The 24,536-nt window shown below is 35.3% G+C and overlaps 4 protein-coding genes and 1 long non-coding RNA gene across 13 annotated transcripts in view; 2 read left to right on the forward strand and 3 right to left on the reverse strand.

The window, feature by feature from the left end:
• Positions 1-6,285, reverse strand: part of l(3)80Fj (lethal (3) 80Fj) — an 18,786-nt gene extending 12,501 nt beyond the window's left edge. Inside the window, exon 1 of the mRNA XM_046628687.2 lies at positions 6,255-6,285. Within this exon, the coding sequence (XP_046484643.1) occupies positions 6,255-6,263 (9 nt within the window). The 5' untranslated portion in view covers positions 6,264-6,285. The remainder of the gene's footprint in view (positions 1-6,254) is intronic.
• On the forward strand, positions 13-4,265 carry slim (scruin like at the midline). Of its 2 annotated transcripts, none has more exons than XM_046628694.2 (3): positions 13-1,290; positions 1,428-1,757; positions 3,098-4,265. In XM_046628694.2, exons 1-3 carry the CDS (start codon positions 616-618, stop codon positions 3,272-3,274), a joined length of 1,182 nt encoding a protein of 393 aa, XP_046484650.1. In that variant the 5' UTR covers positions 13-615; the 3' UTR covers positions 3,275-4,265. The 2 variants fall into 2 exon arrangements, with proteins under 2 accessions (XP_046484650.1, XP_046484652.1); XM_046628696.2 differs by having other exon boundaries at positions 1,428-1,776; positions 3,098-3,242.
• Ttd14 (TRPL translocation defect 14) lies at positions 4,576-20,728 on the forward strand. 6 transcript variants are annotated; one of them, XM_046628693.1, is made up of 10 exons: positions 4,576-5,014; positions 7,248-7,315; positions 8,741-8,778; positions 9,866-9,903; positions 15,234-15,371; positions 16,313-16,441; positions 16,553-17,023; positions 17,148-17,355; positions 17,446-17,627; positions 19,157-20,728. In XM_046628693.1, exons 1-10 carry the CDS (start codon positions 4,975-4,977, stop codon positions 19,168-19,170), a joined length of 1,326 nt encoding a protein of 441 aa, XP_046484649.1. In that variant the 5' UTR covers positions 4,576-4,974; the 3' UTR covers positions 19,171-20,728. The 6 variants fall into 6 exon arrangements, with proteins under 6 accessions (XP_046484649.1, XP_046484644.1, XP_046484647.1 ...); XM_046628688.2 differs by lacking the exon at positions 19,157-20,728 and adding an exon at positions 17,796-18,525 and having other exon boundaries at positions 4,580-5,014; XM_046628691.2 differs by lacking the exon at positions 19,157-20,728 and adding an exon at positions 17,796-18,525 and having other exon boundaries at positions 4,580-5,014; positions 15,234-15,365.
• Positions 6,572-9,528, reverse strand: LOC124220183 (uncharacterized). Of its 3 annotated transcripts, none has more exons than XR_006883532.2 (3): positions 9,138-9,495; positions 8,676-8,798; positions 6,572-7,112 (listed from the first exon to the last, which is right to left on the reverse strand). It is a non-coding gene; the product is annotated as an uncharacterized lncRNA (long non-coding RNA). The 3 variants fall into 3 exon arrangements; XR_006883530.2 differs by having other exon boundaries at positions 8,867-9,485; XR_011177242.1 differs by having other exon boundaries at positions 8,676-9,528.
• On the reverse strand, positions 20,490-24,399 carry LOC124220182 (uncharacterized). The gene is made up of 2 exons (XM_046628697.1): positions 24,118-24,399; positions 20,490-23,690 (listed from the first exon to the last, which is right to left on the reverse strand). The coding sequence occupies exons 1-2, from the start codon at positions 24,207-24,209 to the stop codon at positions 23,132-23,134; spliced, it is 651 nt and encodes a 216-aa protein (XP_046484653.1). The 5' UTR covers positions 24,210-24,399; the 3' UTR covers positions 20,490-23,131.
• Between the last annotated feature and the right edge of the window lie 137 nt (positions 24,400-24,536).

Raw genomic sequence — 24,536 nt, forward strand, 5'->3', positions numbered from 1 at the left:
CGACCCTGATCACTTCAGTGTCAGAAATATGACATTTCTATTGCAGAAATTAAGAATTCGTCTGCTAGTATTAAACCAAAACTGCAGCTGTTTAGTTTTATTATATACGTAATTCGAAATACAGGTGTATGAACAATCAAATTTTCCCAAAAAAAACTATCTAACATGTAAATATACGAAGCCTCGAATTGAATGGAAATAATTTGTTATCTTTATTATTTTTTGGTTAGAATCATTAACAAATAAGTCTCGATTGCATTCGATGACATGTTTGCGTTAGCAGTGACAAATCCTGAATGTGTGCCACTACGTGAATTGATAAACTATTCTAACGTAATGAAAATTGCGCAAATACAATGCAAACGTCACATCACCGTGGTTAAACCTTCAGCTGCAACTTGACAATAGCCACAACAATTCATTCAATCAACGTGGTAAGATTAGCCCGAAATTATAACCGTGACGACGTTAGACTTAACCTGCTCTCCATGATTGTAAGACTACTAAAAATAATATCATGAAGGTCCGCTAATTTGATGAAATAAGCACCTATAAAATTGTCCCTAACCCTTTTCGACCCTGAACACAAAGTGGCAAAAACCTCAAAGCCCCGAAATGTACGCGTTCAAGCCATTTGCGTTTACAAAGCATGAGCCAAGGAGTGCGGAGAGACCGAAGGCAAGAAGTGGGCATCGGATAGCATGCGACGAGTTGAACCTATACTCGTACGGGGGCTTCAACCCGTGCATATCAAACGACGACCCTGACATGAGAGATGATCTTACGTGGGTGGAAAGTAAGCCGCTATTCAAAGAACTGTGGAAGTTTAATCTGGTGACGCAAGAGTGGCGGCGTCTCCCCTGCCAAGAAAACATGCCCAATGAGCTAGCTTCAAACGCTGTTATACTCAAAGGAGACAAGCTTCTGATTTACGGAGGTACTGGCGTCCCCTTTGGATATAACTGCAGCAATCATCTTTACATATGCGACGTCAAGAACGGCAAGATGCAGATGGTTCCAGCTCGAGGGCATTTTCCACTTGCTCAATATGGCCAGGCTCTCGTTTGCCACGGATCTTATCTTTACACCGTCGGTGGAACGACGGGCTACAATTACACCTGTGACATCCATAGATTCGAACTCAGGAAGGCCGTTTGGGAACACGTGTATATTTGCGCTGGCAGGGATCAGTCTGAGCCAAGAGGAAGATATCGGCACGAACTTGCCTTCGATGGGAACAAGATATACGTCCTTGGAGGAGGCACCGCTCTTGAAGCCTTCGGATTCTTGGTAAAGCTTGAACTTTTCCTCAAATCTGAGGGAAAAAGACTTTCAATTATGCGAAGTAGAACAAATTTGATATATACGTTTGAATAAATGTAACAGTTTTCTGCTTTTGTATCAAACTTTTTAACTTTCTTGTACAGGAGATTCCAGCATTTGATTTAGCAACGAACAAATGGATGACTCTGCTGACGCAAAGAGACTCGAATTATAATTCCGTTCCTGCTCCTAGAAGGTGTCACGGCTCAGTGCAATACACAGATGAAAAAACGGGGGTAACTTCGGTTGTTATTTCTGGAGGATACGACGGGACTTATGTATTTTCCGATGTCTGGCGCCTTGATCTCAATAACCTGCAATGGAACTGTTTGAGGAAATGTGTCTTGCCGAACCCTGTATACTTCCATTCTGCTGCCCTAACACCTGAAGGCTGCATGTATACGTTTGGAGGGATAATCAAGAAAGACGACGAGGTCTATGTGGCAACAAATTGTCAGCTAAAATACAAATTATAGACTAATTACACCGGCACACAAAAAAAATTGAGTAGAATGTGCATTTGACCGGACCTACCTACGGGTACGTATTTTGGTCCGCTGAATCCGAATTCGAGGTCAGTTTGACCCCTACACCCCCAAAATTTCGAGAAAACTTCGAAAAACCGTAAAAATGATGAAAATCGGCAGTTTTAATGATAAAAAAAATTTTTTGGAACTAAACTAAGCGTGATTTTCATGTATTTCGATCTGCTGAATATGAATCGAAACTTTATTGAGACCAAGAGCCATTTCAAATGTAAAAAAATCACACAAACCCTCCAAAATTCCGAAAAAATATAGTTTTCATGATAAAAAAACTTTTTCTGGTCCAATTCAGATAAAATTTTATATCTTTTCATGTCTTCAATTCGCATCTTAATTTTTTTAGTCTATTCACCCTCTAAAGCTGGAAAAATTCGAAAAAATTGTAAAAATTACCATTCATAACAGAAAAAAAATTGATTGAACATGATTTAATGCCTAAAATAAATACTCTATAACGTTGATATATCTAATAACTAGAAATCTGTGAAATACACAAGACATAAAAAGATAAAAAGAAATGATCATTAATTTAATAATTTAATTTTTAAATGATCATTTCTTTCTATCTTTTTATGTCTTGTGTATTTCACAGATTTCTAGTTATTAGATATATCAACGTTATAGAGTATTTATTTTAGGCATTAAATCATGTTCAATCAATTTTTTTTCTGTTATGAATGGTAATTTTTACAATTTTTTCGAATTTTTCCAGCTTTAGAGGGTGAATAGACTAAAAAAATTAAGATGCGAATTGAAGACATGAAAAGATATAAAATTTTATCTGAATTGGACCAGAAAAAGTTTTTTTATCATGAAAACTATATTTTTTCGGAATTTTGGAGGGTTTGTGTGATTTTTTTACATTTGAAATGGCTCTTGGTCTCAATAAAGTTTCGATTCATATTCAGCAGATCGAAATACATGAAAATCACGCTTAGTTTAGTTCCAAAAAATTTTTTTTATCATTAAAACTGCCGATTTTCATCATTTTTACGGTTTTTCGAAGTTTTCTCGAAATTTTGGGGGTGTAGGGGTCAAACTGACCTCGAATTCGGATTCAGCGGACCAAAATACGTACCCGTAGGTAGGTCCGGTCAGATGCACATTCTACTCAATTTTTTTTGTGTGCCGGTGTTATTCTTTACTGTTTATTGCTTACGTTTCAGATTGGTTCCGCGGTACTATTTACCATGTATTTTAATCTTGTTTTGTATTTTATCGTGTTACAGGGTACCAGGACTGACGCTGTTCATTCTGTCTGGCTGATAATTCCGAAACTGTCTGTAATTTGCTGGCAAGCTTTAAATTATTACAATAGAAATTTAAAATACTATCCTCCTGATGAGTTACTCCACATAGGCGTACCAGCTAAATTTGTACAAAGGATCGAGCACGATGCTTCATAATTGTGTTATCAGTTATAGTATATTTTTCTTTCTGACTCTAATTAACGTTAAGAATTGATGAAATTTATTGTTGCTAGTTATTTAATTATCTAATATGGTATAGTGTTGAATATTATTACAAGTTTGATTTTTAACATTTTTCCAAGCAGCTTAAATGAAGTTGAAATTTTCTATCTGTATATAATGTATCTATGCCAATAGATGCATACCCACATTTTGCTAATCATGTTCGCGTTGGTCGTTATCTTTGATGGTATTAGTAATTTTTCCTTTTGTGTTTACTAGAAGCACCGACTTATCTAATAAATACATATCGTGTTTATTAGAAAACTTTTGATGGTTGCCTTTTTTTTAATTTTAATTTTACCTTTGAATTATTCTGTACTTTGTAAATTGAAAGAATTTAAATTTGTTTTACGCGTTACCGATTTTTCCGAAGCGTTTGTATATATACAACTAGCACTTAGTACAACATCCGTGTAAATATGTATACATCCTACGATTATCCATCGTTAAATTTCTAGCATTTTGGGACACTGAAAATCATACATTAAAAAACCGATACCTATCATCAAAAGTCGAATAGAAAATTAGCAATCATGTTAATATCTTGAATTCGACGAAGCAGCAAGACCTTACAAAAAAATTAACAATATTTTGAACATGTATATTGAACTATTCTTCATTGGGTTGTTGATTAGCAATTGAGGATATAATAAGATACGATTTAAGGATAAATATAATGTACTTATTAAAAATCTTGCCTTATCAGTAGAACATACAATTTGTGTACTTACGCGATTTCAAGTACAGAAATATAATTTATACCTATATGCAAAATACATACGTAACTATACCAATGAATATAATATAAATTAAAAATTTAGCGAATCTAATTTAAGCCTGAATATTGTATGATTAAAAACACCGACACGGTCTGTAAAGCGTAACGAAAATCATGTGAAATATAAAAAAATCTATATTTTGCAAATTTTCTCTTATAAGTATCATGATTTACATGTATTTTTGCACAGGCAGAATTGAGGCTATTCGTTTAGAAAAAAAAATTTCAGAATAAGATTGGATATTTGAAAACGTTGACTGGAATTATCCACAAACGTCGTGTCTGTTGTCCGTAAACATCAATGTTATTGCCTACTGTCGGTAAGTAAGTTTTCCATAAAAAAAATTGTTCGAAAAAACGTATTTCATGTTAGAGAGCGCTACTGAATCGAGAGCGTAGGCTCTCAAGATCGTGCGGCATGCGCACAATTGATCTGGTTGATCTACTGTCTATGTAGCCTCTAGCGCATCGTATAAGTCTCTGCGACCGAGAGACCTCGGTGACTATTTTCAAGCGAGGCAGCCTAGCTAGCTTGTTCACTTCAACTCAAGCCCGCGGTTGAGGTGCACGACGACGGAAGACCGTCATTCGTCAGCTAGAGCGAAGAGGGATAATCACGTTTCCTTCATGTCTTATTCGGGAACGAAATCATTACACCTTACCATCGTTATCATGTTTGGCGAAGTGTTTATGTAGTATTCATTCGGCTCGTAAACGCCATTCGCCTACCAATTACCTGACTACTGACCGTTGATACCGAGGAAGAAGAGAAGAAGAGAAAAAAACGAAACACGAAAACCGAAGTAGAAACGCAGGAAAACAGAAGAAGGAAGGAAACAGCAACCACCGATCAAACATGGAACAAAAACGCGTATACAAAGTGGTGCTTACCGGAGGTAAGCGTCATATCTGCAATATGTTTATTATTGACAATATTATTACCATACAGCCGCACGCAATAGTGAGAAAAATTATCCTTTCGTCGCATATCGTCATACACACGCGCAGATACGGTAAGCGGATTCGTACCGCTTAGTTTTGCTAAATTCCTCATCGTCAATAATAATCGTTCGGTTATGTGCCGCAACTTTGCTTCGTTGGCTTAAACACACCTTAATCACGGTATATTTAGCAACCTCGTATATATTCTCAAATTTGCCAGCCGTGCACAAACACCGCTTTGTCTGTGTAAGTTCCGACAAACGACCCTTGTCGCGCGGCATGTGACTCACGCAGTCGCCCGCCAGCTGTAGCAGATTCCCGTTAAGGTGGAAAACCACGTGTCTTCAAACAAAATTAACCTCACCTTCGGAACTTTTCCAATTGATCAAAGTTTCAATATTCGTACCCTTGCATTTATCCATTTTATCAACTTGTTATTCACACCTGCAGTCGTAAACAAGCCAGAGGATGGATTCCGCGATTCCTCCGCAACCCTCTCACGGGTTTCCCTTTCCTTTTTCCGGATGCGGGTCAGATCCCAAACTCGGTTTTACCCCGTAATTATCGCGTATGCATATTAAATCATCGCGTGACTCGTAACTGCCCCCCCCCCCCCCCCCAATCCCCCCTCAAACTACCAGTCCTGTCTTGTCGTATAATTGAAATAGATTAAGATTAAAACCGCTTTTCAGATCTCTTCGTTGCCAATTCGGAAACCGGAATATACAGGCATTGATATATTATTTCACTGTAGATGAAATTAGATCGCACGTGAATGTCGCTGAGTTATCGGTTAAGAAGAGACATTCGAATATCGTTGTTATATGTTCGATTTATATTGTTCTTTTTTCTCGGAAGATTTCCCCATAGTCGAGACACGCTGCGCACCTTCTTTTGGCACGGCCCTGAACTTCGAATAAACAAATGAAAATAAATTGAATGGTTATAGATAGGCGTATGTAGGTATGTGTACGTTGCGATTTACGTTTTACATGAAGCTGAACTGGCGTGTTCTAGGTAACTCACCGGTTCAAACCACTCCGACCAATTACCAAGTAATTCATTATACATATATGTAGCAAATCTACTTCGCGGCGGTTCTTACAATTAGTTACGTACGATACTTATCGTGTAAACACGTGCACATTCCTCATACGCCTATGCATACGAATAGCGATTAATAAACTTACGTACCGATAGCATTGTTCGATTTGCGGTAGGTACGCCGAATCAAACTTTCAAAGCAACACATTTCCGAGCATGAAATTCAAAAACTAACCAATGCCAGAGAATATCCTGAAGTTGGGCACGATACGTTCCAAAAGTGTTTCGATCACATTCGATCACCTTCAAGTCATAGCTAACTGTCTGAAAATGGCTACAGTCAGTTAAAAAACAAAATAGCTACGATCATTTCAAAACAATCGGTATTTTCGGGAAAACAACCGCGAATCAGATTTCTGAGAAAGAACAAAAATAGATCTAAAAAAAAAGCACTAGATTACAGAACATGACTGGCTACGTTGTTTTTTCTACAAGTCAATCGTTACATTAACGTTACAAACTCCGACCTCATGGATATCCAAATTGAACAGAGAACCGAGATAATACGTATAGTGTAAATACACAAGGAACGTACGCACACATGTCGTATCATGCAGCGATCGAATTCAAGGTTGTGATCGACTTTGATGTTTCCACTAGTCTCGTTAGTTATTTCGGTTGAAGGAATTGCCATAACGGCTGTTACACAATAGTCTTATTTTCCATCATACACCACTAAGGCCAACGTTTATGCCTACAGGTACGTCCTGTAATTTATTGCAACGTCGTATGCACGACACTTACAAGTTGTTGAACAACTTATGCAGATGAAGAAAGTAAGGGCTTTGAACGGAGATCGAAATCCAGTCGCTTATAAACACCACGAGATGTAGAGTAACGGTCGGAAGCTCTTTGCCAAGGTCATGACGGCCTTCACCCAGTCCCCGCCTGACCTTGAATTCCCGCCGCCTTGTCCTTGAAGGTCGTCACGACTGAGGTGTCTCGTTTCTGCGGGAAGATAACCGTGTAAAAATGACGATTTGTCTGCAGAAATGAAAATACGTTTTGAACAATGTTTACCATCCTAAAATTTTTCATTCTTTCTTTAACCTGACCCATACATTGTTTTTCTCCTTGTTTCAGGTCCGTGTGGAGGAAAAACTACCGGACAGGCCAGACTTTGTACGTTCTTTGAAAACATGGGGTGGAAGGTGAGGATCGATAATGTACTATTTACTATCAATTTTCAATTATCTGAAGATGAAATGGGTTTTTTTTTTCTCGTTACTTACAACGAATATCTTGTTTTGGTAACAAAGAAGATTAAACAGGCTTACAAGGGTGGCAAGTCTTCCTTAACAATATACTCTCAGTTGGGGTTGTTGCGTTATTTTTAATTTGAAAAAGTTTCTCCAAACAGTTCGCCAATTGTTACATAATTTAACCTGACCCTGTCTGTGTCTTTGCTTCGCATTATTCCACACACGAGATGTATAAGTATCTATATTTATATACCATACGTATTCTAGAAAAGAATCCTCACTGCATCTCTTCGTTGTAGTTGAAAAAAAATAACTCGGATTTGCATTATTCACTATTTTGAAAAGTTCGTTCTTACCGTGGATCTGAATGTTGTGGCACATATTATGGTAAATGCGCGTTTACGTCACGATTCTGTAATCGTTAAAGCGTACGTAATTAGCATCGAAGCAACCTTCCGCTTAATATTTCATTCCCCGAATTATACTATCGAATACACGTACCGTGAAACAGAGAAAAAATGGAATGGATGTATTGTTGTATAAATTCGAATAAAAGATAAGTAAAACGGATTCATTTGCAAGTCGTGTCGGAATTTTTTTGGTCTCCTTCGGTTTTACGCCCAAAGTTTCATTCCTGAAAAACAAATTTGCAACAGTCGTTCGAAATAATTTACACGACATTATAGCCGTAAATTTAGTGTAAATAATAGCTAGCTATACATTACCGACCTGAATTCAAATTAACCGTGTAAAATGTCTGATTCTTCGTGTTTTTCATGCATCGAATTAATGTGCAATTTTTTTTCTCTCTGTCAGTCGTCGCGATTGAGTTGAAATCGATCGGCATCACGGGGACTAGATTGAAGTTAGCAACGTTATCGTAACAAACGATTGGGTAAAAAATATGACTATTTTCTTATCTTAACAATCACTTTGAAGGAACGAACATTTCAAAAACTTATTATTTTTTGTTTTACTACGGTTTACCGAATTTCAAACAATTCCACAATCGCTATTCAACGGTTTTTTCCTCAGCATAAATCGTTACGATAACGTTACTAACTTCAATACGGTTTACGGGATGCCTATAATAAGTAAGTCTTTTCGCCTATACAGATACCTATAAATAAACATGTCAATTGATTAAATTCTTGTTATTATTACGGCCGTTCCTCATCACCGTGACAATGATCATCTGCATTTGTTGCTGTTCGATCCTTCATATCTATATTTATAACTTCAGAGAAATTTTCATACTGCATTATATAATATGTATATATTATGCGGAGAGAATTACGATTTTACGAACTGGTTTGGAGTTATCTAGTTCGTTGTGCAGGATTCGATAGAGTTGGTGGTTGTCTTCTTTTTCAGGTGTTCCGTGTCCCCGAGACAGCGACTGTGCTGCTCAGGTATGCTACAATATCACAAGCTATAAGCATAAAATATTATCATAATTCGCATTATTCTACTATCCCGTTTATTTATCATTTTTTTCACCATTTTCTTTTATCCTTCAATTTTTCTCTTCCCTTTTATCCGCCACAAAGATGTGTATTCAAAATTTTATAACGAAGAGACGCGCGTATTTTTATTTATTTCGTTTATTAATTTTTTTGTTTTGTTCTCTCTCACCCTCTTTAAATAGATCTCTGAAAAGTATTTGAAAAAAAAAACAAACAAACAAACAAGAAAAACACGATTTTACGATTTTCCCACACAAATTACTTGATTAAAATCTACATCCTTGTTTCGAGAGCAAAATGTTCACCTTTATTTATCAATCATGTTTTAATTGCCGTAAAAAATTTTACAAATGAAAGAGAAAAATAAGATCAAACATTTTGACGCAAGATGTCGGACAGAAATTTATTATTCACGTCGTCACACAAACGGTTTTGCAACAAATTTGAGGGTTAAAAAAAAGAAGAATGAAAAAAACGGGAATTCTTATCATCATTTCCGATTTATATTATCATTTGTCCGGGTGAATTTTTAGGCGCGTCAAGAGATGTAAACGTTGGCAAGGCTTTTGCTATGCTCGGTTTAACGTTTGTTTGATAACTGATAAAATTACATGTGTGTCATCTACGTAATATACTTCATACACACAAATGTTGTAACTTTCATTCGTACAAGACGTAGTATATACACACAAGCCATTGAGGGACAGACGATTATTTCGTGTTTAAGAATTATCGTCAATGCCCACGAATGCAACGTGACCTTTATGTAATTATTATTTTTACACGTTAATCGTAATATGTAGCTGCATTCCAATGTAATAAACATAATTCTACGACTGTTTTACAATGTAATAACGCACTCTTCAGGCATAGGTTAATTTTCTGTTGCATATATATAATATATATATATAATTTCAGAATACATTGCGCGTTTATATTTTGTAAATAACATTGAAAATTATAATATTTAATCATACTATACGATTTAATGTTCCTAATTTTCATCTTTATTTAAATTTTCTTTAAATTTCAGCGGCGGCATCAAGTTCACAGACCTGAACGCTGAAGAGGGTGAGTTTACAATTTAATTCCCCCATCAAATCCCCCACAAATACCGCGCTCCTCTCAAGCATTGATATAAATAAATTCAATTCCGTATAGAAAAAGAGGGAAAACGTCGTTTATAAAATGGTCTACCTGTATAATTATAGAATTTAAAATTACATAAACAATATAAAGAAAAAAAGACTTAAGAAACAAACAAGTAAATACTGATGATCTTTAACACTTCCAAAAATAACTTTCGAACTCGTAAACTCTGCGGTAATATACCTATATATACTAACTTTATAGTAATGCACATATATACACCTATTATACATACGCACGTACTCATGCATGTAATAAATATATAAATACACTTCTCGGCTATAGTGCAAATATTTATTTGCGAGTCGCCCATCAATATGCTTATACGCATACCATACGTGTAATCGACTCTTATTGTTATTATTGTTGTTATTATTATACAGGACAAGTATGTTACATATATTTTTTTCTTGGCGCGAAACGAATATTCGCTTCTACAGTGTATAATAATAATAGTAATAATCTGTGTCAACCGTAAAGTGTATTAGTGGAAAAGGTAGTAGGAACAGGTGCTTCTACGAATATTTTTCCCTAAGTATTGCAAAAGGATTTTTTAATTGGCAAGAATTTTAAGCGGGGTTTGATACGCTTTACGCATATCACGGGTCGTTTAGTAAAAATAAAAAATAAAATAATGCTCGTAATAATTACAGAGAGTGGAAAAAATGGCGACGATGAAGAAGTAAAAAATAAATGGCTAAACGCCAATAGTTTTGTCGCGTTTCTGGCCTTACGAATGGTTAAAGTATATCACGGTGATCACGAGGCGTGAAATATTCCTAACGTTGTCTATATTTTAAGATATTATGCTGGGTATCACTTGCGGTATATCATGTGTGATGTATGTACTCGTATTATATGTACATATATTTATCGTTGGATGTCCAGAAATTCGTTTTAAAAATTTACAGATAACTTGAGATTACTTTTCATCAAATTGACATTCATTTAGCAAAGTTTTATTCAATTAAACACACCATGTCGTGAAATTTTTATACCGTCGTGTAATCCCGTCGACCTTGCTGTAAAAGTCTTCGTGCGAAGGGGAATAACGAAGTAAAGGGGCTTCTTCCCTTATTAAGTGATGCAAGCTTCCTTATTCTTTTTTCAAGCCAGTTAAGGCTTCCTTTACATTTATATGGAAATTACTGGGTGAGATTGAATAATTGCGCAATTGTTTTTCAATCGATATACACATTGTAGTCTGACGGTATTTCGCAATTTTACGATAAAAAAAAAGCGTGCCACTTTCATATTTATTTATTTATTTATTCATTTATGTATTCATTTGTCACGTAGTAGATTCAAGTGTAAAAACTTGGGTTGCAGAAGTCTTCGTTACTTACATGCAAGCATTGTATTCGATAGAAAAATTCATATTTGTGGTTTCGATTAATTATTAAATCGACGATACGCGATATGCATTCATTTTTACAAGCACGTACGCTTGCACCGAACAGAATTACCTTCGTACATAAACGTATAATAATAACAACACACCGTATTCATACGTAATTATTACTCATGCTATCTAATCAGCGTAGGTAACATATATTTTTCACACATCCACGTTATATTGAGACTTTTGTTTCCGTTTCATTGAAGATTCATTCGATCAATACGATTATTCTTAACAGTTAACACGAATAGTTAGTTGCTGTATAAAATTTTTTTTTCTTTTTTTCATTTTATTTTTTTTTTTTTTTTTCTAATTTCAATGCGATTTAACAGTGATTATGCACAAATTTTTATCGTATCGCATTACGATTTTTAATATTGTAAAATGATTCAATTGTTAGTTGTATACTGTATTCGTTCTAAACTATTGCAGCATGCGTCGACGAAAGAGTAACCGCAAAAACCCCCCTTTTTTCGCCCCTTTTTGCGTATTGTGTAGCAAGAACGGGGAAGTTCGTACAGAGGTCTCCGTGGGCTTAATCTCCATATGAATACAGAAAGTCAAATGATCCATTTTCGAAGTCAGGTGTATAATCCTTAGGGTAATAATAGTGATTTGAGTTTGCTTCGTGGTAGCTCAAAAATGCAAAGTTCTGACATACTTCACCCCCAAAATAGGGGTAAGTCGCGCAAAATCGAAAAAAATCGAAATATGCTCACCTACATTTTCGATGACGATTAATTTAAGCCCACTGAGATCTCTGTACGACCTTCCCCGTGCTTGCTACACACTACGCAAAAAGGGGCGAATTTTGCGGTCACTCTTTAATATCCAGTGCAGACTGCTAGATCATATTTTTTTTCGTTCGCATGAAACGTTGATAAAACTGCGTTGAATTTTTCAGTGCAGTAATAATCATGATTTGATTGCAATTTTTGTGAGGGGGAAAAAATTCTCTATTTCTTGGCTTTTCATTTTTTTCATTTGTATATTTGTCTTACAAAAACTTGTCAGTGCCAAATCGTTAAACTCTGTGTGCTCAAGTGTATTGTTATTTTCAATGTCAGTTTGATATATATAAGCCTCAAGGAGAATGCCAGTCGATTTTCAGCATAAGAATTGTCAATAGAATATATAAAGTAAATTACGACAAAGAATGGAAACGTAATCTTATTGTGTTATAAGAAAAACCAAGATCCTTGAATCGTGTACAACATTCGTATTTTACTCACGACTTGCGCAAAACAGACAATTTGAAGAAAATTTAATAGGTGGTGTGATGAAAAATAATCTTTATAAAAACGTTTTATGTACTTATATAATTTCTCTCTCTCTCTCTCTTACATGGATGCATATAAATTTACGAGGCTGTGGATCAACACTTCTGCTCTAAGTTTACTTTCAAGATGAAAGTTGCGCGGCAATTCTTCTCAAAGTTACAGCTGTGTTTTAATAACGATAATCATCATAATACTCAACTTCGTAGTAAACGTACGCAACGAATAATTTTCTATTTGATGATAATAATGAATAAAAAGTAGAGGAATATTTAAGAGAACGAAAAGTAGAAGAAAAAAAATAACCATACGAAATCATCCACCGAATCGTAAATAATGCATGTATGTATGTATTGTCTTCGAATCACAAAAGGATTGGTGGTAAATTATCAAATGCTGATGGACGAGAGAAAAAGAAAACAGACGAAAAGTCGTCGTTGTAATGAATATCGAAAAGCTAATGAAACGAATTGGTAAAATACTGACCAAGTCAAGTAGCTGGTCATCGAAGTTTTACTTTTTAATATAACAGCGTAGATAACAAATGGGCATTATTTGTACAGGTTATTATCATGTTCTGCAACGAGTGAGCAAAAGTGACGATTCCGGGTTAGTGTGAAGTTAGCCGCGCAATAAGAGCCGAAGGCGGGAGACTCGTGACTTCGAAGTCTTTGGCTCCTGCGGCTAACTTCACCACTCACTCAGAATCGTCATTGTCTACGAGTTGCACACACTGAGTTCAGTGGTTACACATGATATTTTTCACAATAAAAATTGTAAAATATATTAAACGATTTTGACCGCCTAGTGAAAGTGAAGAAAACGCACTATTTCGAACTACTTTACTAAAAATCGCTACTTTCTTAACTTGACAATAATCCTGAAGAAACTAAGATTTCGATGTATGAATGTGTTTTGTTTTGTTACGGTTTACCGAATTTCAAACAAAAAACACGAAATAACGATTTCTCCTAAACCAACTTCAATACGATCGTCTTCTGTTCATTTCCAGCCGGCGGTCAAAATCCCCTATTTCTACGTTTGAGTTGGGGAAAAGAATATTCTTGGAATCATTTGCGAATAGTCACCGTAAATATGCACAAATACTTAACGTGAAACATCCGCAGCTGCGTAAATTCCTCTCCCACCGCCACCTTTTTTCGTACCATAAATTGCCTCGCAGTCAAAAGCCTTTTCAAGGGTAGAAAATGGAGGGATGGGCAGGTGTCGGTACGCGGCCGAAACCGGGGAAAATGGATCGATACCCCAGTGCCCCAAGTTGGGTATCTGCGTGTCAGGTGCAGGCATGTGTTGGCCATGTTGGTACGCGTGTATCGTGCATACAGATGTATTTTTCAAGGTCACGTTTTTCACCTTTTAAAAAAAAAAGAAAGAAAAATAATGATTCTTTGGTGACAAAAGATAGAGAAAATTCTAATGCATAGAAAAAAAAATCACCAGAAATTGAACAATGATAATGGGGAAAACGTATGGGGGGGGGATTAACAGACTTGCATCTTTTAATTGTGAGATGAAAGAAACAAACCGGAAAAATAGTTTTTTCGCCATACTTATGATACATTATCATCATAAGATGGGAAAAATCTAAAATTAATAGGAGTTGAAAGTCGAATGAAAAGGTTTTGAAAGAAAAATTAGAAAAAAGAAATGATGATAATTTCTAAAAATCAAATAAATTTATACATGTTTTTGGTATAAATATACAAACTGCGAAAGATGTATCGTTTATTTAGAAATAGTAATAAGGAGGAAAAAGTATCTATGTTTTTCTGTAAAACAATGAAAATCTATTATTTCCGGTAAAACCGGAAGTCCAAATTAAACGGGACATGGCGATTCTGCATGCCTATCATTTGATTGTAAAATTCTGTAAGTTTCAAAATTTTTCATCCGAACCGAAATTTTTCTAAAAACCTGTTTTTCGGTTTCTAAAGGTTCGAGAACGTTGAAAAGAATCGTTGAAATTACAATAAAGTGATTCTTGACCAAAACCAATACTTTTCTTATTTCACCAAAGGTGATGAAAAATGAAAAGTACTTTAAATTAGAACCGATCAATTGGTCGAAGGACAATGAATGAATAATTGTCGAAAGGTTGATTAGGATAGGGAAGGTGTTGTTATACTCGCATGCCAACAGTGTGCATTTGTCTTTTGGATTTATAACTACCGTGATATAATCGAATGAATTAATTGTTGCGCGACTACAATTATACTACACATGATATTTTGTAACGCATAACTTGGAACGTCAACTTTGATACTCTTAACACATTTGCATATAATTACTATTTTATGGATATTTATACATTACAATATAAGATAGCCCTGTGTGTCAACAAAATTTTTGGCATATTGTTCACAATCTGGCGGAAAGACTTTGCCAACAAGGATAAAAATACTAAGGGTAATATAACAGCGTTGAAAATTTCAGTAACTTTGATACGCTGCGGGGGAGATAGAGCAAAGAAAAGAAAGGGTAAAAATAGAAAAGAATTACAGAATTAAAGAAACGTCTTACACGCTATGTCGAGGGTTAAAGGTAGTTGGTTCTAGCAGGAAAGATTGTGCAGGCTTGCCCCTCGAAGTCGAGGCTTCGAGAATCTCGGAGTCCCTGCATTCCGAACGGGGACTCTATCCTCGACCAGGATCAAGCCAAGTGGCCCGAAGTACTCCAGGTCGAGTCTGGCGAGGGTGAGTTCGTGTTACCCTCTGTAGGTGGGCTCTGAGTTCCAGGGGAAAAAAATTAAGGAGAAATTATCTCACCCAGTTAAAATAAGATTCAGGTATTTTCAATTGGAACAAAGAACCGACCTACTAGACCGTGTTGCTCGTGTCTAATCTCTCTGCTGCTAGAACCTGCCTTCGCTCTCGCTAGTTGGGCAGATAAAACCTTTACCTCAGCTCAAGCTCGTCGTAATGCTGATATGTATCTACAAACTGTTGTTTACATAGTATGCATTAAAAATACGTGACAAGGTATAACAATCGTATTACTTTTTATTTTTTCTCATTTTTTGTGCACACATTCTTAACGATTAACTCTTAACTATTGTGTATTCGTTGAATTGTTTTTATGCAGTAATTCTGATTAACTCTTCCGAATTTATTGTTTCATTTTCTTTTCTTGTTCCATAAATTAATATTTTGTTTTACCACTTTGTAACCAGTGCTTGAAATCAAATCACTTTTTCGTTATTATATGTATAATATTTCATAATGTATTTAAAGTTCAGTTTTCTTCTAGTATAAGTTGGCATTTATAGCTTTATGTACTTGTTTAGTTGACTAAATATGTCCACCATCTGTTCGGTAGGCTGCAATCAATAGTAATTCAACGATATTATAAGCGATATATTGATGGAACAACTGTGTACCATCCTCCGTATTTGGCAAACTCTCATTTCTTAGTATTATTAGTCATTAATTAATTGCGCCCACGGGTGGTATATAATCAGCCTGTTATCTCTGTATAGTTGTACAACTATACTTGCTGATATTATACAGCACCTAGAAAAAAAGTTTTTCTGGTTCTGCTTTTCCCCGCAGCTATAAAGTGATATAACCATGCAATCGTCTATGCTTAATTAGTTTTCGTAACGACTTCACTGACCCACTCATTGTATTTGTTACAGCCTTTAAGTTTCAAGAAAACCTGCTGCGAACGATGATTCAAATTGAAAATACATTCTTCCAACTTGGTGAAAGCTGTTCAAGGAATTGCCTCATTATTTGTGATCGTGGTGCTATGGACGCCTCTGCATGTAAGGGCTAGACCTGGTTTCTTATCTCAACCAATTTTTGTTATCGCACGTCAGTCAAGTCTCATTTTCCTTAACTGAATTCTGCCACTAAAGCTTGTTGAAACTTGACAGTTATATCGAAAGACAAATGGGAACTGATGATGGCATCCAATGGCTGGAACAACGTCGAGCTTAGAGACAATCGTTACAATCAGATAATTCATATGGTATCGGCGGCAAACGGCGCTGAAGAATTTTACTCAACAGAAGATCACGCATGTCGTTCCGAGGGCGTGGAACTCGCCCGAGAATTGGATTACAATGCTGCAGCTGCATGGGTTGGCCATCCTTACTTTGACGTTATAGACAACTCGCAGGATTTCGACACTAAAATATGCCGGATGATAGAATGCGTGTGCCAAAAACTTGGCATCGATACCGGAGACCGACTCAGGGCCAGCAGTCGGAAGCTCAAGTTCCTCGTCAAGGGACCCCTGCCCGAAGACGCCTTTCCGCCCTACCAAGATTTCGACGTCGTTCACAACTACCTTCAGAGTAAAACTCCCAAACTTCAAGCCAGGCTTCGCAAACGCGGACAGAAAGGTCAGCAAATTGTAAATTTTTCGTGTATCAAAACACTGTCCAATTGGCAGGTAATATTTGGATATCCCAAAATCATCGTGGGATCCCAAACGTCAGTGAGTAACAAAAGCTTGTCTCGTTACAGGACATTGGTCATATATTCATACAATCAGAAGGCCAAAAATGTGCGGTCAGGTAGTTGAGGTGAAAACACAGCTGACTCATCGCGATTATCTGAACATGCTGGCTCAGCTGGACGATTCTCACTTTACGATATTCAAAAGGCGACGCTGTTTCCTAATCAACAACCAATACTTTCAGTTGGACATATATAGAGAACCAGGACATCCGAGGTATTATTTACTCAAGATCAAATTTACTGTAAATTTAAACGTCTTTGGACTAACAATTCTAACGATAAAGAATTTTTTATAATATTTCAGATGCAGAGGACTAATGCTGCTGGAAACTTATACCGCGCTCAGTGGAGAAGAATTAAAACGCATCCTGCCGCAGTTCCTTACAATTGAGAAGGAGGTAACGGGTAATCCTGACTACAGCATGTTCAACCTGAGCCTACGCGAAGAGTGGAACAGCACGAATAAGTATTGCCATACATTGCACGGTGAGTTATTTTTTCCCAATTTCACAAACTATGTATCACATTCTAACAATTAGTTTAACATTTATACACCATCTGTAAAACAAATGACACAAAAATGTACTTATTGCTGTTGTCATTGTTGGAGAAATTTCAAAATGGATTTGCACAGTTGAGATAATTATCACACAGGGTTGAGTGATGGTGCAGGAGCTGAAAGTAAAAAGAGCCATTCTCATTATCATCATCGTTATCATTACGAGGAAACAAACGGATCTCCCATAAAGAAACACGATAACGGTCTAACGAGTATATCTAATGGTGATACGGATCGAAGTGGCGATGCTACGGTAAACAGTATGGAAAACAGAGTACAAAAAGAAGTACAAAATGGTGATATCAACGGAACAAAGCATCATAACAACAACAACAAAGCCAGTGAACGTAAAGATTGCGTTTCTAAAAATTGCGGCAGTGCCGAAAGTAGCAGTAATAATTTGAGTGAAAAATTAAACGACGGTATAGTCGAAAATGGCACGGCTCATAACCAGTACGAACTTAAGAATGGTTTAAAGATATAACATCACTACAGCAAATTATTAGAATGATGCAGAGTTATGAGGATGAATGAATTGTGCAACTTTGTATAAATAATAATAATAACAACAACAACATTAATATTGATAAGCCGCAGTGGTAGGCAATTGGATAAAAATTCACTTATCTAGCTCTCGAATCGTATGTAGCATATATGGCATAAAAAAAAAGATACACCACAATTTAGGCAATATTAGTCTGTAAATTATACAATTTGCTTTAGCAGTAAACGTTTTCTTTTAGATTTGTGTTGTATACATATTATATGTTTACAAAATCGAGAACTATCTCAAAGTAGTCTGTACTTAAAAAAAAAAAATAGAAAGGTAACGGATAAAAACAAATTATTAAGTGCTTCAAAATTCGATGTAACATGTAGTTTCGAGTAACTTCCTTAAAATGAAAAAAAAATTGCAAATCCAATATGCAACACCAAGTATTTTCGTAATCAAAAAAATAAAATAAACAAAAAGTTATTACCTGATGTCGATGTGCAATGAATGCATAAAAATGCATGTCGCATTCACTACTTAAAAAAACATTTTACCTGAAGTATTGAGGAGTTTCAATTCTCAGAGTGACAATAAAAGTGAGAAAAAGATAGAAGAAAATTGCGACAAATGATGATTATTATTTGGAATAAAGAAACTTGCTATAGGAAGAAAGAAAATGAATAAATAAATATACGGAAATGATGTTTATTTAACCATTTATAAACGGGAAGGGGGGGGGGCAGAACACTCGCGGATTATGTATTTAACTAATTAACGCCATATATTTATAATAAGGCTTACACAACCAAAATGTATTACCACCACTGCTGACTCATACACCTACGATAATCGTGTATTCGTAGAAATATTGATCGATATCGAACATTTCTGTTATTCTTTCTTACATTAAGCTATTATTCTAAGTCGAGGAAGGTACGAAGAGTAAAAATAATTGCATTTTAGCTCGCTACGACTGATACGAAGATTCTCCGGTCATTTCTACATCTCAACTGCGATATTCGTTTGGATTACTGCTGGATAAGGGAACACGTTCGACAACGGTTTTTCAATTCGATGCAAGGGAAGTTATTATTAATCGCATTCGCATTGCGAAGCGTATTTTCTAAGGTATAAGATAATGATAATATTTCGATAAATCCGCCGGAAAAGTACATTTTCATCATTTTGTAATACGGTGTACAATATACATGTTTCTATAATCATTTTATATAACAGTATACGACCGATTATTTTGCGAATACACGATTGATAGCGAATACTAATAATAACAATTGTCTAGGTAAAAAAGGAAATAAGAAATTTGTTGATATTTAAACTTATATCGTATACTTATTGTTTTACCGTTGACGGAAACAAAACAAAAAAAGAGAAAAACAACCTTTGTGATTTTGGTTTTTTATCGTGTAAAAACCCTGTGATGTGAAACTAAGTACACAGAATTGAAAATAAAAAAAAAAATAAAAAAAAAGAAAAACAACATGAGAAAACAGATACAAAAATAAATAACTACACGCTATTACGTTTGAATATATACCGAGTAGTGTGAAAAAATGAATTTGGTAATAAATTATTTTTATTTGCAAAAATTAAAATCGTTGATGTTTACTCTTCAAATTGAAATAGAAAAATAGGAATCAAAGCGGTGACGATGAAGCGCTTCTTCGTCGATACTACCGAAATTGATATTTGTAGTTTCAACAATTCCTAAAGTATTTTTTTAATTAATTATGCACAGTTACGGCTTGAACAAAATTCTGAGGCAAAATTTAACAATTCATAAATGGACTCCAATCTTAGTTTTGCAAAAAACGATGGAGGATGTGGAAGATTTTGTTGAAGCAAAAAAGAAAAAAAAACAATCGCAATACATACATAGGATTTCTGAGACCCCAAAGTTTTATCAATCATTCTTCATTATACTTCTACAAACAACCGAGATTCAAGCACGCTGACTTTACAATTGTACGTGAAACTCTGCTATGGGCAGCTATGGGGTCAACCGAACCCGGTCAATGACTAGGGTTGAGCCTGATAGTAATTCTTTAATCCAAATAAATGAATGAAAAGAAGAACAGATGCCGATATGGAATGCAATCAGAGACCCTGTATTACTGACAAGTTATTAGCGACCAATTTTTTATGACGAATAAAAATATCAAGATAAACAATCTTTCTATGTATCCTACTGTTTGAACTTGTTGATATTATTTGTCTATTGATTGATTGATTAATTGACTGACTGACTGATTAACTTGAGTGACTTTTTGTCTTGAAATTGATGCTTATTGCGGTATACTTGTCACAGATTTTGTCCTCATTCGAAGTCAAAGTGCCTGTGAGAAATATTTATAATAAAGCAAGGAAAGTGAAAAGTTAAACAAATAGAATATATTTTCAAAAAACAAATAACAAACTATCGGCACACCCCGAACAACAGCACACATATATTCGATTTAAACATGATCAACACATGCTATTTGTAGTTGAATAAAGAGTCGTTCGTCTGCCGTGTAATTAATTTTTCATCAGATTTCAACCCTCGCTCCTACATTCTATTAAGACTTTTGGTGGTTACTAAATAATATCAAAGACATCATAAAAGTAAAGCAACACAGTTTTGAGAATAGAGATGATTTATTGAGTAATGATAATAATTTTACAAAGATCACTCGAAAATAATGCTTGATTCGATTACAAATTTAGATATGTATAATGTAATTATTTGTTTTCATTAGATAATTAACTGAATCACTGATGAGATTACAATATTTTCTGAACTTAGTTTGGCTAAATGATGCTCGAAGTTGTATTAGGTGATTTTTTTCCAGAGCTATTTGTTAAATTTTAGGGAAAACTGTTTAAATACTATCAATTTGTTATGTAGATATGCAGAATTAACAGCTAAATATTGCGATTCTTTGTTTTTACATCTTTTTTAAAAGATTTTCATTCCTACAATTTTACGTATTTACACTACTGTTTATCATTTATTAAAGAGTTTGCGTCACGATAATGATATCATACGTGTATGTATTTTTGGAAACTCATTCGTTTATTGACTTACTTTTACCACTGCCATTTTAGAAACAGTACATTACTCATTTTCAAAAAACAGAAACACAAATCTTTACAAGAACTAGTTCTACCAGAGTGTAAATATTTGAAAATACTACAAAACGCAGAACAAGTTGCTCTAGAAACTGATTATTGCAAGCGCAGATCCAAGTCTGATAAAGTTTGATTTGAAAGTTAAAGCTTGAGGAGTGAAAAAATTCAACTATGACATGACGCATTCAGGGGCCAACCCTGTTTCATGATTTAACGTGGTAACACTTACAATTAAAAGAAAAACTTTGCGGTAAGAAACTTTCTTTTGTCTGCATGTTTGGATAAAATTCTTGTACTTACACCTATACTTTCATAAGCGCATACGTATCGCGACGATTTGGTTTACTATTTTAATCATATACTAAACAAATATGAACCAAACTTTATTTTACATAAACTTGACGGCTTGTTAATTGATGGAAGATACAATGCGTGTGCACATTGCCTAAGATTATATCTACGCGGAGAATGGGAACCCTTTTGTTCGTTGTGATAGAGGAATAATAATGAGCATAAACACAGCTATGCATGCATACATAGGTGGTTACATAATATTATAATATACCCGTAATATGATAAAAAAAAAAATATATATATAGTGTATATTAAATATTATGTAAATAAAAACAAAGAAAAACTTTAAACAAGTTTTGGAAGTATGGTGACAGTGCCAGTTATTTGTTGCTTGTTCTACTATGATATAAAGTTTAAGGATCAATTCAATACTTTGTGATTAGCCTGGATACAACTCAACTCAAATTTACTATCAAGATATACACTTTCAGAGCACGGTCGATATTAATTAACTGTAATTGTTGAAAGCGGTAATATACAAAACACAGGTATCAATTTTTTTAGAAACGTTAAACTATCAATTTGAATATCACTAAGCGATAATCGTTGTGGAGGGAGTTACGAGTTGCGTAATGTTAATCGGAAGCTTTAGCTGTCTGCGTAGAGTAACGTGGATTTTTATGTAAACAAAAAATTGCATAAATGAATGCAATCTGCAATTACGCATGTACAAAAAGGATTAAATATTTCCTTTACATTACAGTTTATAATTTTTCGAGGTATGTTTTTGGTTTTCATTGACTTAAAATTAAATATCCAGCATAGCTGCAGAGCAGATGGAACAGATAGTATATGTAATAATAGCGGTAAGATTCCTTTCATTATTTCACATTTGTACATGTTTAGTATACTTCACGGTAATGAAGATACTAATATAAATATGTAATACTCACGAGTAAATTGTGTCTAATTCTAATTATGATCTATACATATCTGTCTAATGGTATCATGGTAATTCTTCGTCTATTCACTAATTTTCGTAAATCATGATCTTAAAAGCATATATGGAAGCATTTTAACGCAATATGGAACAACGGCATAAACGTTTTTTTCCCTAAACGTAAGTAAAACAATAATAAAAGAAACTTGATCCAAAATTAAATTCTAAAAAAAAAAAACAAATCACAAACATTTTAGCTATCAAAACCCTCAACATTTTAGATTCGTCCAGATGAGAGAGAAGAAACAAGTTTTTTAACGAAGAGAGCTCATGTCTGAATTCTACGGAAGCATTTTTCCTGTAGTGGATATTTAGGTTCATTAAATTTGAAATATAGAAAAGTCGTCAATTGGAAATTTTACCTGAAACTCTAGGAACATTTCTTAATAAGATTATGAACAGACGAAGTAGAGAAAAATAAATTTCACTAAATCTGGAAAACATACTCGAATAGCAATTACCTTGCTGCTCTAGGATTAAATGTAGATGTAATGAGATTTCATATAATGCTAAATTTATCTAGTAATTGTTTTAGTTTGTTGCGCTTTGTACATTTTCATAACTTTCTTTCCCGGAACAAGATTCTGTGTTAACCCAGGCCGTTTTTTACGTTTGTGCGTTTGGTTATTCTCCTGATCTACTTCGTCTTCTTCGTTAAAAGTTGCCTGACCATTGTACTGCGTTTGACAAATCAACGTCTCTTGCGGAGCTCGCGCCGACTCTAGCTCAATGGCTGATCGGTGGAGGTCGGAATCGTGCGCAAAAGTGCAGTTGTGACCAAACCGACATCGTCCCTTGCGATAGTTCCAGCATATCTTTTTGCCATTTATCATTTTCGTATCGTCTAAGGTTGGTGTCATTTTGACGTGTTTCTCTAATATGGCACTCTTTGCTTTCTCCGCTTCTACAAACGGGTTTGAAAATACTGACGTTTTCAGTGTCGGTGTTACATTGAAGTCTGGCGTTGGTAATGGAAGTTTATCCCTGGAAGTTTGCTCTGTTGTAATATTCATATCGTAGTCAATATCCTCCTGAACACCGTTCTCTTCATCTTCCTTCTCCTCCTCCTTGCAACTGAGAGTTAGGCAATATCAGATTACAAAGAACAGATACAATCTCACATGTTATTGCCAGCTCTCTTGTCAAAACAACAACGCAAATAAGATTTTATAAACGTGAGAAAGAAAGAAATAAAGAAATAAGCAGGGGCGTGATTGCAATAACACACCTTCAATTCAACGCATCTAAATATCCCCAAAAAAGTTGAATGATTTGAAAAGAGAAAAGAATACGTAATAATGGTGTGTATAAATCGAGCAGAGTACAAATTGTCATTATTTAATTTTAAATCGGAGTGAATTGCATGCTGTGAAAATCTGTCAAGCCATTGTATTGAGGAGGGATCGAGGATTAAGGTTAGACTCAGGGTGCGAAAGCTGAACGACAGTAATAAACACAAATCGTAATAGGTATTTAACGCGTTATTATTGCGTGACCTTACATGTTGTCATCGGAATCTTCAGAGCACGAAGAATCGTGAACGTCGCTCTCGGAGCCTGAGGAAGTGCCGTAATCGGCGACCAAGGAAGCCATTTCAGAGCTTATCGATTAGTTAACAAAAATTAGGCGAAATATCGAAATAAAATGGAGAACAACAACGACTATCAAGCTATTATCTAAAAAACCACCATTAAATTCCTATGTTTCGACACCACGTCTCTACTTTTCTTGCTCTTACTCCTTTTCTCTCTCTCTCTCTCTCGCTCTCTCCCCCCTCCCTCAACTTGAAACCCTAAATCGTACGGTTATAAACTAAGTGGGAACACGGCAACGCTGCATTGCGTCACGACAAAAACCGGATGTCAGTGTTGCTGTCTAGGTCTCACTGCCGCAAATCGCTTTGCGGGTGTTTCGAAAATA

The sequence above is a fragment of the Neodiprion pinetum genome, chromosome 5 (assembly GCF_021155775.2).
Source record: "Neodiprion pinetum isolate iyNeoPine1 chromosome 5, iyNeoPine1.2, whole genome shotgun sequence".
NCBI classification, from domain to species: Eukaryota; Metazoa; Arthropoda; class Insecta; order Hymenoptera; family Diprionidae; genus Neodiprion; species Neodiprion pinetum.